The 15,313-nt window shown below is 42.6% G+C and overlaps 1 protein-coding gene across 1 annotated transcript in view; it reads left to right on the top strand.

Moving 5' to 3' along the window:
• Positions 1-43: 43 nt before the first annotated feature.
• IGHMBP2 (immunoglobulin mu DNA binding protein 2) overlaps positions 44-15,313 on the top strand; it is an 87,356-nt gene continuing 72,086 nt past the window's right edge. Inside the window, exons 1-4 of the mRNA XM_063117047.1 lie at positions 44-179; positions 5,079-5,248; positions 12,378-12,570; positions 13,540-13,637. Of these exons, the coding sequence (XP_062973117.1) occupies positions 97-179; positions 5,079-5,248; positions 12,378-12,570; positions 13,540-13,637 (544 nt within the window). The 5' untranslated portion in view covers positions 44-96. The remainder of the gene's footprint in view (positions 180-5,078; positions 5,249-12,377; positions 12,571-13,539; positions 13,638-15,313) is intronic.

Below are 15,313 nucleotides of genomic sequence, written 5' to 3'. Positions count from 1 at the left end.
GCCGATGGGAAACAGGGGCCTGGCTCTTGGCGCCTCTCGGAGTTTGTTGCCTGTCCCCGCGCAGGAGCCGTTCCATCGCCTCCTGAGGCGGCTGCGATGGCGACGCCGATTGAGAACTTTGTGTCTCTGCAGGTGGAGTTGCTAAAGGAGGAAAGAGAGGCCGAGATTTCGGAAGCCAGGTATTGCCGGCGACTAGCGGGCAGCTGCTTCTGTAGGACCCCCAGGGCCCTGTAGCAAACAAGGAATTGGTTTATATCACCAACCCGCTCAATTTGCTGCTTACTTCAGGCCGTGGCCCTTCAGATGTTGTTGAATTACAATTCCCATCATCCCTGGCCATTGGCTATGCTGTGTAGGGCTGATGGTAGTTGGAGTCCAACAACTTTTGAAAGAGCCCAGGTTCCTCACTCCTGATTATTTGAAAGCTGAAGCGGCAGTCCTCTGCGTGCTTATTTGGAAGTGCCATTGAACAATGTGGGATTTGCTTCGGAGGAAACATAGGATTGCACTGTGACCATTGCCCACGACTTCCTATTAGAAGCAAGGGCTGTTTGTGGCAGAGTAAAATTGTGTTGCTCCTTGAGACGGAAAGTAAATTACGCATCCTGTTTGCGTAACTGCTCATAATTCGAGAGCTAAATGCGCTGCAGAGCTCAAGTGCTTGTCAAATGCGAAATAGGAGCATAAGGTGTGAGTTAAGTACCCATAGGGGCTACTTACATGATCTCCCAACTTCTAGCACCTGTGATGAGAACTGGTGTAGTGTACTGGCTAAGGGACGTGAGGCTGCAATCCCATTGAACAGAATGGGTCTCGCTTCTGAGTGGACATGTGTAGGATTCTACTATGAGCTATCAGTCAAGAAGTCCCCATTTCAGATATTGCTCTATTGTGAGGTGGCCATAGGCAAACCAGGCTCTCAACCTCATTTACCCACCTGTCTGCAACATCGGATATAATAATACAGGCTTATTTTATAGAGTTGTTGTAAGGGTAATAGGATTGCAACTAGATAATATATGTGAAGTGCTATGAACACATGAAAGTTCTATACACATATTGAGTATTTTAGTGGAAACTTTAAAAAAAACAAATTTAAAAATCTATCCTGCAAATCCTTATGTTGTCATTGAAATGTCAGTGTTCTGAGACAATGATTGCATCCTTTTTTCCATCCCCAAATTTTGCCAGTAATTGAATTTACCAACTAAGTTTCATATCCTTTAGAAAAGCTGTTGCTATACATGTTCAGAGAAATACCTTTTATTTTTTAAAAAATTCTTGAACTTGTCTAAGTGCCCTGATAGTATGTAGACTTCCTTTTCCTGAAGGTTTTTTTTTTTTTAGTATTTGTGATAAAATTGTATGTTTTACTCGTTGCAATTTTTATATGTAAGGACATGCAATACGTACTATAAACAATATGACATTCATGCAAAACTAAACAAAAAAGCATCGACATTAACATACTACTCTACTTGTGCTCCGGCTGCACTGCATTTTTGCTTAGATGGCCGCTTTCATTTGTCCAGGCATGGCTTCAGGGAGCAGGAGGGAAAGGGCCTGGAGCCCTAATGGAAGCTATTTAAAGTAGCTTCTGCTGTCTTCCCCACCTCCAGATCTCCCCCCTTTTGCCCTCTCTTTGCTCTGTTTCCCATAGTCAGCGTGGCAAGAACCATAGCAGCTATGAGAGTGGGGGAGGAGTGGGAGAGTGGGTTTTGGGATCTGAGGTTGGAGCCTGGGGTTCCGACCTTGACTCTCAGAAACTGAAGAATCCTATGGCCTTCTAGATAGTGGTCGCATTTAGACAACACTTTAGGCAATCGAAGGGGGAATAGGCAACTCAGTGGCTGAGTTCGGACAACATGCTAATCAAGGGTTGTTTCCCATTCTGTTCCTATTACCCACCCCCATTGATTAGCATGTTGTCCAAACTCAGCCAGAGTGCGTTACTTTACTGGTGCTCCACACACAACATGTTGCCCCGCCCCCTGTCGCTCAGCTGAAACTCCTGTCCTTCCGGCAGCTGGTGCTCCTCCCTCAGTCCTCCTAGCTCTATCCCAGCATGCATTGCAAACTGTGCCAGCTGTAGAGAAGCAGCAGGGGCGCTTTCAGCCGCTCCTGCCGGAGAACTCTATGGCTTACCTAAATACTGCACGGAACATGCAATGGAGCCCTCTACACAACATCTTAATCAACGGGTCTCTGGATAAGCAACGGAGCAGCCCGTTGTTTTCCCCTGTCAGTTAAATCGACAAAATATCGTACTGTGAGTTGTGTGCCCGTTGTGTTTTGCCTCCCAGATGACACAATAATCAACACAACAGATGATTGCCTCTTTACACACCCACCCACCCCGTTGATTATCATGTCGTCCAAACCCAGGCAGTGTCTAGCCTCTATAGGATTGTTCCTTCCGAGGGTGCCAGACGTTAGAATAACAGGTAGTCTTTTATCTACCATCTCGACATCCAGAGTTCTCACTTTTGAATTCTTGACTTGTCTGATAGTATGGAAGGTAGTAATTTTTTGATGTAATGCTTAGTTGGGAGTATGGAGAGTGTTATAGGTTAAGGCTCCAATCCTGTACACTCTTTTACTGGGACTGTCATATTGAACACAATGACGCTTCCTGTAACCCTCTTAACCCTGTAAAATAGAGTCATTCATGTACACCCCACAGCCTAAGCTTGATTTGAAGCACCCTAGCTCAGCTTAACCTAGCCTGTATGCTTCCAAACTACTGAAACCATTAGATTTTGTTTCCTTTATTAAATTTATACCCCACTTCTCAGACAAGACAGGATTCCAACGTGCCAGTTGAAATCCAAGTGGTGTTTTAATGTAATTAGGAAAATATGAGCGAGGCAGTCTGGATTTGTTTTTGTTTTTTAATTTTTGGCAGTTGAGGATAGTGACCAGGTTCTTCTTTCATGATCAGGTGGAGACTGGCGTGGAAGAAGGAGTTGGAGGTGGGACTCATGGGCTGAGTAATGGTAAAGAGGCTAATGCATAGAAGCCACCTTTCAATTGATCAAGCTGTGGAGTACGTGCCCTTAGAGCACTTTTCTAGAACATGATCTATTAAAGATATAGAGTCCCTGTCTTGTATTGAACCTGATAATCCTAAAAGCGCCCTTAATAGCTACCAGCTCTGGTAAATTATGCCCGTTTCTTACAGTAAGCATATATAGCATAGTATAAGTAAAGGATGTCATAATGTTTCCTTATAATGGAGGCACAAATGTTTTTAAAGGTCTTTGAGATCAATTGTTTGAGTTCCAAGTGTTGTTATGATGTTAATGATGTAAACTGGTCCTCTTCCTCAAATTTATGTTACATGTCTTAAGAGTTATTGCGCTTTAGTAACAGTTATTTAAGGGAGTAAACTTAAGAATATATGTTGGTATAGGAAAAGTGTGTCTCTGTGTGGAGAGGAAAGCATCAGAATAATGAGACCCACAGGCTAAAACCCAAATCCAAAGAACTTTGTGTTCAGTTCCACGCACCCAAGGGAACTCTGGACTTGTTTCCCAAACAACAGCCAGAAGCAAATTATTAATTCAAAGCTTCTTTCATTCCCTAGACTTGAGGGCCTAGAGCAAAAAGGGGAGGCAGCCTCTTTAAGGTATTGTATACCACCACAGAATAAAATAGCACACCCATATTTATTGCTCAGGTTTGCCCTTGAAGTGAACTTTCGAAGAAGCTTTTAGTATAAAACAAAATAGCTCCTGAGATATATTTAAGACTTTGCTGCCCCTCAGTAAGCACTGATAGCTCACTGCTTACTGTTGGTACTGAATATTTTCCCATTTGTGGAGACCAGGTACTACTGGATTGTCAGGCAGCTGTGTGTGTAGGTGGATCAAGCAGGGCAAGGCAGGGCTATCAAGCGAATTACATCTGGAAATGCATAATATCTATATATTTTACTACAGGAACCATTCTTTTGTCCATCCTGTGTATACTCTAAAACCTGTTTGTTACTCTCTGTACAACTTTAATTTTTGTTTTCTTTAGATTTTCTGCTCCTTCTTTATTTACAGAGTCTTGGTTCTTAGTAACATGTAGATTAGAGAGATTCCTTGCCTAGTATTGAGGCTAAGGTCAAAGGGGGAAAAGGGGTGGAGGGCAGGGAGATGTGGCCATAAATACGCAAGAAGACTTCTTCTGAATCAGACCCAAGACCTATCTAGTCCAGCCTTCTGTTCTTACAGTGGCCAACCACATGTCTATAGGAAGCCCACAAGTAGGACTTGAATGCAGTAATGTTTCCCATCTTGTTTGTGTTCAGAGACATGCTGCCAGGTGGGCAACTCATCTTCATTTGCCAAAATATTTAAATTGCTGTAAAATTACCCAGCCAACTGTCTTTATTTAGCCTTTTGAGTCTCTTGAGGCCTAGCATACATGGACACTGTGTGGCAAGGGAATTTGTAGGCTTGCGATTCTCCACCTCTCAGAATGTATGGTAAGACCATTGTATAGGCAAGTATCATACTGAGGTAGCTGTGAAGGGGATGTTACTGGGCTCCTTCAGTTATAGAATTATGGATTCATCCATAATTGCTGTGCTCCTAGAGACCTGCGTATTGTTTAGTATTATTGTATGTCTTGGGTAGTGTTTCTTTGTTGTCCACCAGGCAGGGCCAGCTCAAGTAATTTTGCCGCCTGACGTAAAGAACAAGATGGTTCCCATTCCCCTTTTCATGTACAGAAGCTGATTGGAGTAGCAGTTGAATCTTATTTCAAAACTAGTGAAGGGACAGGACCTTCTTGAGGACAGCAGGCTAGCTTAGGGAACACGGGACAGAGTTTGCTGCTGCAGTACCTTGCTGCCATTTCCCCAAAATCCAGTATCTGTTGCCTGAGGTGTACACCTCACTCTGTCTAACGGTAGAGCCAGGCTTGCCCCCAGGTTGCTCTTGGCATTCTCTCTCCATTTTTCTTTTGGAGGTCAGGATGGGTGGGAAGACTGGCTTAGAAATATTTGTAATAAAGGTAGTGCAAACTTCTCAGTTGATACCATTCACTTGCCAGCCTTTACATTGTCTTTCTCTTTCTCACTTTTGCAGGGCATGGAAGGAAAGCATCTCCCTGAGAGAGCTACAGCGCAGAGGAGTCTGCCTGCTGAAACTTGACATAGCCAATCAAAGAACTGGGTTGTATGGCCGTCTACTTGTAACTTTACAACCTAAAAAACATGGCTCAGAGGCAGATCTGCCGTGTAATAGTTTTGGGTCTGGTGAGTAAACAGTGGTGGACTTCAAAAGAATGTGGTTTGAAAGACTAAGCCTGGCTTTAGATACTAAGCCCAGAGTTGCACGACATTGCAAATTCTTCCTGCACCCATGATGATTTCATAGTCCTAGAATTATAATGTACTTGCAGCTGTAGTAGCATAGAGCAATGGGGAAACCAGGCTTACTAATTAAAATGGGTGGATTGTTGCGTAGTCTTGCTTTGTCTTTAACCTATAATAAGAAGCCTACGAATATCAAGTAGAATCTAGCATGTATAATTTAGAATTTATCTCAGGCTGATGAAATCTAGTGGTGAGAGCAATGACGGAATTCAGTTCATTCTCCCATTTACTTTCTGTCTGCGCTAATAGGAGTCATACAGTTTTGACAGGAGAAGACTCCACACACTGTGCTAGCCTGTGTGACATTTGCAGTGGGAGTGAGGCAAAGCAAACCTTCCATTATAAGGCTGCTGCTAGAAATTCATTAACTGAAATGGGGATGGATTTTGTTCTATCCAGAGGGCCATGGTTTATGCACCTCATTTTGGCTCAAAATTGTGAATTGGAGGAAGTGGCTACAGTCCTTTACAGTTCAGAGTATACTTAAACTTTAGGCAGACCTGATGCTGCATGTAATAGGCATGTCTCCCAGGGCAGCTGTACGCAGCCTATTATAGACTATAATTTTAAATGGTTACATCTTCTTTATGCATCTGCCAGGGTTTAACGGCCCTCCTCACTGGCCTATATCAGAGATCAACGACAAATAGAGACAGGCCCTTCACAGGTTGCCTGCCCCTTCCATATGAAATTCCCTGCTGATAGAAGCCCCATCCGTTGTGGCTTTTAAGAGGGTTTGAAAAAGCTTATTTCCTCCCCTCTGGCTTTCAACTGAAAGATTGTAATGGCCTGGGCTGCTTTTTGTTGGCTCTATCCTGTGGGCTAGGTTGTAGTTTGAATTGTATTTTCTTGTAGCTGGTTTGTTTTAAATTGGAGGGTTGATACTGCAGTTGCGGTTTTAATAATTTGTTATATTGGAAATTGAATGCTCATTGATTATTGTGAGTTGCCTTGGGAAGGAAGTAGTCTTGAAACAAAGTTCCCCAGCTTGCTGCCCTCCATACTTTTTGGAATTCAACTTCCATCAGCCCCAATCAATGGTTGGGAAGGCTGGCTTAGAAATATTTATAATAGAGGTTGCAGACCTGTTGAACACTGGAACCAAGCACTGTGGCTCCAGAGTAGTTTTTTTTTAAAAGTGCTTTAATGTGATGCCCCAGATGTGCCTTTAAATGAAATCTGCCTCTTGGCACAGAGACTTTTTAAAAAAGGTTACCTAGGTTTTCTGAGGCAAATTGCACAGTTACGTTAGTAGCTCACCAATATGTAGGCTGTTAATAAGACCTTTTACATTTTGTTGCTAATACGAGCTCCTAATACCTCACAGTTGAGAAATTAAATTTGCTATGGACCTGACCTGGTAATCCAGCGGTCTTCTTTTAATTGGAGCTGTCCGTGTCATTGAGGGCTCGATCCCATGGGTTGCACCTTCGTGAGATGGAAGTCTCTGAACCAGGAGACTTCCATGCCCTGCTGAGCTGCTGAACTCTTCATCTTCCACTTTTTGCTTTCTTGTCTAGATGGGCCTCTGTCTAGAGAGTTCATGCTGGTGGGACCAGGACTGGAGCTGGAGAGTCCATAAGATTCCTCGTATCCTGGCTTCTACTCTCCCCTCATCTCCCTGCCCACCAGCATGCCCCCTTTCTGACCCTTCTGAGGCCACTTTACAACAGCAGGAAGCAGCCACTGCGGTTCTTTCCGCAGCAGCTGCGAGAGGGTGTGGGGAGGGATCAGATACCAGAGTCCCCCTTTCAAAGTCATAGCAGTGGCTGAGGGCCTCAGAGGGATACTCCAAAGGATCCTATGGACCCATATCCATTACCAAAGAGTTTATATATATATATATATATATATATATATTATTTTCTACAAAAACATACACCAGTACAATTAAAGCAAAAACAACATACTACATAAATGTTGAATAACATCAATATCATCTCTATATAACATAATTAACTTAACATATACGTGCACCCCCCACCTCGAGATCTCATTCCTGAGTCCAAAATCTCATACTTTCTTTTACTGGTGGTTTCCCACTTCCCTTAGAAAACACAAATATTAAGAACTGTTTCCAAATTCCTTCAAAATCATTTGTTTTAGCTATACCTCTTCTCCATTTAATATTACATGTCAATTTATCATTAATAGCTATATCCCATACTTCTTTGTACCATTCTTCAATAGAATATTCCCCTTGAATCTTCCAGTTCCTAGCTACAATCAATCTTGCTGCAGTCAGCAAATTCGTTATCAATTCCTTAATTTCTTTTTTACATTTTAAATCTTCAAATAGTGACAGTAATGCAACTTTTGGTGTTCGTTCTATCTTCATTCCCACAATTTCTTCAATCTCCAAAAACACCATCTTCCACAATTTTTGTACATATTTGCATTCCCACCACATATGTAAATACGTTCCTTTTCCCCCACATCCTCTCCAACAATTTGCTGAATGCTGATTATTTATCTTATTTAATCTAACCGGGGTTAGGTACCACCTCCATATAATTTTAAAATAATTCTCTTTTATTCTTACTGACATATTTCTCAACGCTCTTTGTTTCCATAGTCCCTCCCAGCTCTGTTGTCCTATTTGTACATTCAAATCTGTCTCCCAAACCATTTTACCTGAACTATCCATCAACCCTTTCTCCACCAATATTCTATATATTTCACTCATTAACCCTTTTAACGCTATTCTTTTTCCCTTATCATTTTCTTTCTTAACTATTAATTCCTCAATCTTCGTCAATTCTCTACAATCTCCATTTTCTCTTACCCACTTTTTAGTCCACTGTTCTAATTGCCAATAATTTAACCAAGTTAATTTTTTATCTTTTAAAACCTCTTCCAAATCCTCTCTTGTATTCATTTCTCTTAACCATTCCCTTAATTTCATTTTGTTTTTTTCTATTAAGACTTTACTTAATTTACTCTTTAATTCCTCTGGGAAATTCTTTAGCATTATTACCGGTGATAGAGGTGAGTTGCTCGGGAGCAACTCCCCTTTATATTTACTCCAAATTTCCCAGTGAAACCTCAAGAGCGGGTTACCTATACTTTCCACCCATTTTTTTTCCCTTCCCTAAAAAATACATTTTCCAAATTAATCTCTATATTACTTGTAGTTTTATCATCCATCCAATCTAATTCTCCTGTTCCTATAATTGCCTCCACAATATGTCTTAGCCTGTTAGCTACGTAATATAGTTTAATATTTGGGAGACCCAATCCTCCCTTTTTTTGACTTAAATACCATTTATTCTTATTTACCCTCGCTTTCTTATCTCCATTACAATAATTGCTTATGATATTTTGCCAACTTTTTATCTCTGATTCTGAAATTTTAATTGGTAACATCCTAAACACAAAATTAATCTTTGCTAAAATCTTCATTTACCATTACCAAACAGTAAGCCCCACTGATTTCAATAGGGTGTACTTCTGAGTGGATTTGTACAGGATTGCCAAAAGATCCTTCACCCAATCCCCTGCTGTGCTCACCTTAGTCCTCCTTGTTCTCCGTCCCAGGGGCTTTGTTAGCTTTCCTCCCACCATGTTGCTCTTGTCCTCTAGGAACCCGCCTCCAAATGATCTCAAGAAGAAAAAGAAGGAAGTTGGGTAGCCACACCCCTAATGCTGTTCTGTCTTTTCCTAGTACTGCACTACTGGTGGTTTTTCTTTGCATGTGGTCTCTGTTCTCTCTGTTAAAAAGTGCTGGGTTGTGAAAAGTGTAGGTGTGGCTTTCTTCTTCCCAGTCTTGGAGCTCCTAGATCTAAGGCTGGAAAGGGGACAGCTCTGCACTTGCCTTCCAACATGGTTTGTGTTTTGAAGGCTGCCCACTGGACTCCCTCCTGCTCTCTCCCAGGGGGAAAGAATTATTATTATTATTATTATTATTATTATTATTATTATTTATTACATTTCTATACCGCCCAATAGCCGGAGCTCTTCACAGCTGCCTTTTGGGCTGTGCTGTGAAAGCAGCATGTTGGAGCACACTGTTTCTCTCCTCCCCCCCCCTGCCCCATTCCTAAAAGGTGCAGGGAGAGAGAGACAGGCAGATCAGTCCAAATAGCTCCAAGCACAGCCTTCAAATCTGAAACTGTGTTGAACAGTATCCTAAAGGCATATTGCAGGGGTGGGATATGTGATTCTTTCTGCCTTCCAGGAGGGAAGTGATTCCTGGAGTAAGGGAAGGGAGAGACAGGCAGCCAAGAAGGAATCTAGAGACTCAGCTGAGGACAGTTCTTCCTTGCCCAGGCAATGGGGCAAATGTTTCATTGTATAGGAGAATTAATTCTTCAGCACTGATGACTAGCATGCATGATAGTAGTATTTGAGGAGCCATATCGTATTGCATCCTTGGTTACTTTAAAGGACTGTTGGCGAAAAGACGGTATAGAGTTAGACCAGCCTCTCCAAACCTGGTGCTCTCCAAATGTTTTAGACTTCAACTCCCATCAACTCCAGCCAGCAAGGCCAGGGGTCAGGAATCCTGGAAGTTGTAGCTGGGGAAAGCTGAATTAGACAAACATGAGTTTTGGAGAGAGCTCCTGAGACTTTGAAAAGCACGTACTCTCCCAGCACACTGTTTCTGAAAGGCCAGTGTTTCAGATAAGTCACGCAAAAGCCAGCATGCTCTGAAGACATAGGCCCGGTTCAGAAGACACCTTAAACCACTGTTTTAACCATGATGAATAAGGCTTTTCATAGGGCCACAGTCTGCTAGGTTCCCAATTGCTAGTGACAAAACATTTTCAATTATGCAGAGCTGCGTTAAAGGAAAATTTCAGAAAGAGAAGGTAGGCAGGCAGGAGGGGAAAAGAGCAGGAGGGAAAGTAAAATGAAAATGTCGCCTTGCTGTTGTTGTAAATGAACAGCATGCACGTAACAGTTCCTGCTTGGTTTAAGAAGACTGGATTGATTGAATCAGAACAGTTTTAATTGGCAGCTTCTATCATGATTTAAGACAGCTAACAGCCTATATTTAAATCGTTGGCGTTAATCATTTTCATTGGCACTTGAATTACTTTCCAATGCAGAATGTATTCTCACTGGTGGATACAATCAATAGTGTGGAGTTTTGTTTGGGAACTAATTGGTTTTTACATTAGAACTTGGTATATTTTAGAAATATAATTAGGTGTATGAATATCTAAATATTTATGACATCCGTCCAGAGTGGTTCCCTACCACTATCTGAATCTGGAGGTTTTCCCTAGGGTGTCCTTATAAGCTATTCCTGTTACGTTGCTGCCAGGTCATCTAGGAAGCATGGCTTGCATGCTAAGTATATCCGAGTATATCCCATTGAGCTTATTAATGTAAAGTAGTGACTTCCTTTTTAAGGTCATATTCGAACGGTCGCTTCTTATGCTCTTATTAATATGAAAGTGTTGGAAATTTATTTATTTAATTTAAAACATTTCTTGGCCGCTTTTCAGAGCCGAAACCCTCACAAGGTGGCTTACAACGATGGAAAACATAAAAGCAGTAAAAACATAAACACAATAAAATAGCAATAAAAACAACAATAAAAGCCAACAATGGCAATAACAGCAGCAACAGCAGACATATCAAGAGAAGGCCACAGTAAAATTATATGTTTTTCAGAGCCTTTTTAAAAGCCTGCAATGACGGAGCATGGGGGACCTCTGATGGCAGCTTGTGCCAAAGGTGTGGGGCCACTCAGAGAAAGCCCTTGCATGTCTGATCACCCACTTAATTTCTCTCATGGGTGGGGAAATGAAGAGGGCCTCTCTTTCTGATCTTAAAGTGCAGGCAGGCTGAAATAGGTGAAGGTGGGTCCTTCAAGCCATTTGATCCTAAGCCATTTAGGGCTTTAAACTGACAGATTAGCTACCTTAGGAAAACAGGTACTTTTGGGGCAGATTTATAGTAGGACTTGTGCCTTGTCCTGTCCTCCCATCTGTCCATACTGCAGGTGGGATGAAGCTGTTGAAATAAAATCACAGGATGCTGATTCCTGAACCCGATGCCAAACTTTGTGCTTTTCCTACTCTGGTTTTAAGGGCATGTTTTGCTGCTGGTTAGTCTGGATCTTGGTGAAGTGGCGTCGACAAATGAATCCTGTGAGATGCATGCAGTTAGCTGTGTGAAACTGAACTGGGTGAATTGCATGAGGCTCTAGTGGTCATTCCTAAGGACTTGAATGCTTAATAGTGGGGGGCTCCACTAAACCATTTGCACCGTAGCTCAGTGGCAGAGGACATGTTTTGCATGCAAAACATCCCAGTTTCAATCCCTGGCATTTTCATTTAAAGGATATGGTAGCCAGTGAAGGGAAGACTCTACCTGGAGTGCCAAAGACAACCAGAGTACACAGTACTGGGTTAGGTAGACTTTGGCTCAGTTCAGACAACACGTTCCTCAATGCTAGTTTTAGAACTCCACAGTGGAGTTTTTACACCACCGTTGAGAAATATGTTGTCTGGAGGGAAAACTCCATGCAATGGTGGAGTTGTTTTGGAAAACACTCCACGCAGAATATCCACGCTGTGCAGAGGAGAGTTCCTGCACAACCATTGTGTTGTGTGGCAGGCTTCGTGGAGCTTTCTGTTGCGTTGACTTTTCCCACTGGCTACAGAGTTCTCTGACAAGAGTGACGAAAGGAAGGAGTGCCACTCTAGGAGAGCCGCCGGGATTCTTTTTTCACAGCAATGGCTGATGGGATACCATCAGGAGGACCAGGGGAGGAAAAAGGGCAGAGGAACTGTCAATCAAATGTCACAATGGATTTTACTCAACTCCACAGTAGCCCACAGTCACACAACGGTGAAGTTAGAACATGTTGTGTGGGGTATACCTCCTAAAAATTGAACCGCTGAGTGGAGTTTTTACACTGTGTTGATTAATATGTTGTCCGAACTGAGCCAATGAGTCTGGCCTAGTATAAGGCACCTTCCTATGTTGTACTCCTCCATTGTTTGCTATTTTTTATGCTGAATGTTCTTTTCTGCACTAATTTTGTCTCCTGCAGGCGATATTGTGGGTCTATATGAAAATGCTGGCCAAGGCGATCAGCTCTCCACAGGAATTGTCACCCGTATAGGCCCCAAATCAATCACTGTTGCAATTGATGAGCCTCAGAGTAACTTTGTGAGTTTAGACCAGGAGAACTCCTATCGTCTGCTGAAACTTGCCAATGATGTTACCTACAAGAGGCTTATCAGGTACAGCTACTAATTTATTTATTTATTTATTGCATTTCTATACAATAGAAGCTCTCTGGGCAATTCACAAAAATTAAAACCATGAAAAGTATAATAAAACTACCAAAAGTCTAAAAACACAAATATAGGATCAATCTTGGCTCATATATGCATGCTTTCCTTTCACTAAGTTGTAATAAATGGCCAGTGTGATGTAGTGGTTAGAGTATTGGACTGGGGCTTGGGAGAATGATCTGGGTTCTAGTCCCCACTCAGCCATGAAGCTCACTGGGTGAGTTCAGGCCAGTCACTGACTCTAAGCCTAACCTACCTTACAGGGTTGAAATGAAGATGAAATAGAGAGGAGGAGGACAATGTAAGCCACCTTGGGTTCTTTGAAAGAGGAAAAATGATGGGATATAAATGTAATAATAATAATAATAAATAGAAACAAGCTTTCAAGTATTTCAGAGTTATACTAACAGGTTGAGGAAGGTACTTAGTCTCTCTGTTGGAAAATTATTAGTTCAGGATGTTCAGAGAGTTAGTTCTGAAACTTATTAACCTGTCTGGGCCGCACAGGCTTGAACTAATATTTGTTAGCAGTAGTAAGCAGCGGCTCAGCTATAACAGTTAGACATAATGAGACAAAGGACTTTCTTGGTAAAGTTTAGGGATAGCATGTATAGCATGACATGGTTTAGGGAGCATATTTCTGCATGCAGAGCTCCAGGCTTGACCAAAAAATGTTGGTGGGGGTGGGAAGATAGTGGAGAAAACCCAGTTACACCCCGCAGTTCCTAATATTACTGATTTCTTGAGGAGTTCCAGTTCAGTTCTGAAACTTCTGGCTTGTGTGCTCCTCCTGAAATGGCACAACAATAACTTTTTTGTAGTGATGTGAAATTTTACTATTGCTCGACACCATTTTCTGAGTTGTGAAGGAATTGTTTTTGAGATTCACTTCTTTTGCATTCTCTTCTTTGGCAGGGCTCTAAATAAGCTTAGTCAGTATCGCGCTGGTCCAGCATCTGGTCTCGTCGATGTCCTCTTCTGCACTTCTGAACCTAGTGACGCCAACGATACACGTAAGAACCTTTCCTTTTCCTTCACTGAATGCCGACCACAATGTTGACAGTTCGGGAGACTGAAGAGGTCACGGCAGCACATGCTTTTCCAACTGTGCTTTGCCAATATATTGTGCTAGCAACCCCGGGAGTCCTGCCTCTCCAGTTCCTTTATGTTGCCATTAAAGGAAGAAATATACCTGAAGCTTCTAATGCAGTGTCAGCACCTCCTCTGCTTCTTGCTCCCCCTTGCATTGGCTTTCCCTTACACATGAGCGCACCACACTAGTGTAAATATTTATGGCATGAAGGGCAGAAATATACATCGCTGCAAGTACTTTTGTGGAATGGCTTCATAGGTTGGATGGCTGCTTCAGGTGTATTCTCTAAATCAGTGCTAAATGCTGAGTGGACAAGTTACCATCCCTCCACATGTTTCTCTCCTCTCCTCCAGTTCGAGGCAGCACTGTTGATGCTACTCATGAAGTGGAGGAGTTGGGAGGCGATACCTTTGGCACAGGTCCTGCCATTGCCACCACTTTAGATTAATGTGCAGGGGCAGGACCTGAGTTCTTGCTAGTTAGGTTGCTGTGTGGTTGCATAGCAACTATGGAAGAACTGCACAGTGCTTCCTATTAGCCAAGATGCAATAGGATAGGGGTGGGGAGGAGGTAGATTGGGATTTATTGGTGGAGCTCTTGGTGATCTGCAGCAAATAGCTAAGGGTTTCTGACTCCCAATTCATAGCATCATAGAATAGTAGAGTTGGAAGGGGCCTATAAGGCTATCGAGTCCAGTCCCCTGCTCAATGCAGGAATCCACCCTAAAGCATACTCGACAGATGGTTGCCCAGCTGCCTCTTGAATGTCTCTAGTGTAACTGGTTCCATTGTCGTACTGCCTAGGTAACTGGTTCTATTGTTGTACTGCTCTAACAGTCAGGAAGTTTTTCCTGATGTCCAGCCGGAATCTGGCTTTCTGTAACTTGAGCCCGTTATTTCATGTCCTGCACTCTGGGGTGATCGAGAAGAGATCCTGGCCCTCCTCTGTGTGACAACCTTTTAAGTATTTGAAGAGTACTATCATGTCTCCCCTCAATCTTCTCTTCTCCAGGCTAAACATGCCCAGTTCTTTCAGTCTCTCTTCATAGGGCTTTGTTTCCAGACCCCTGATCATCCTGGTTGCCCTCCTCTGAACACACTCCAGCTTGTCTGCATCCTTCTTGTATTGTGGAGCCCAGAACTGGACGCAATACTCTAGATGAGGCCTAACCAGGGCCGAATAGAGAGGAACCAGTACCTCACGTGATTTGGAAGCTATACTTCTATTAATGCAGCCCAAAATAGCATTTGCCTTTCTTGCAGCCGTATCGCACTGTTGGCTCATATTCAGCTTGCGATCTACAACAATTCCAAGATTCTTCTCATTTGTAGTATTGCTGAGCCAAGTATCCCCCATCTTGTAACTGTGCATTTGGTTTCTATGTCCTAGATGCAACAAATGATAAAGGGTCCTCTGCCCAAAATTACTGTGCCGAAAGGAAAAATGCCTGGGGTGGGGGTGAAAGAACTGTGAGCTCTGGTCTGGTACTAAAAATAAATGCCTAGGCTAAGTATGAGCTCTGACATCCCCTGTTCATCAATTTTAAGTATATGTCTGGCCACTAATACACTAGCCTCCCTTTGTGTCCAATTGGTT

Source organism: Elgaria multicarinata, chromosome 2, assembly GCF_023053635.1.
Source record: "Elgaria multicarinata webbii isolate HBS135686 ecotype San Diego chromosome 2, rElgMul1.1.pri, whole genome shotgun sequence".
Classification (NCBI taxonomy): domain Eukaryota; kingdom Metazoa; phylum Chordata; class Lepidosauria; order Squamata; family Anguidae; genus Elgaria; species Elgaria multicarinata.
Note: the sequence above shows the minus strand (reverse complement) of the source record. Positions and strands in the feature narration are given on the sequence as shown.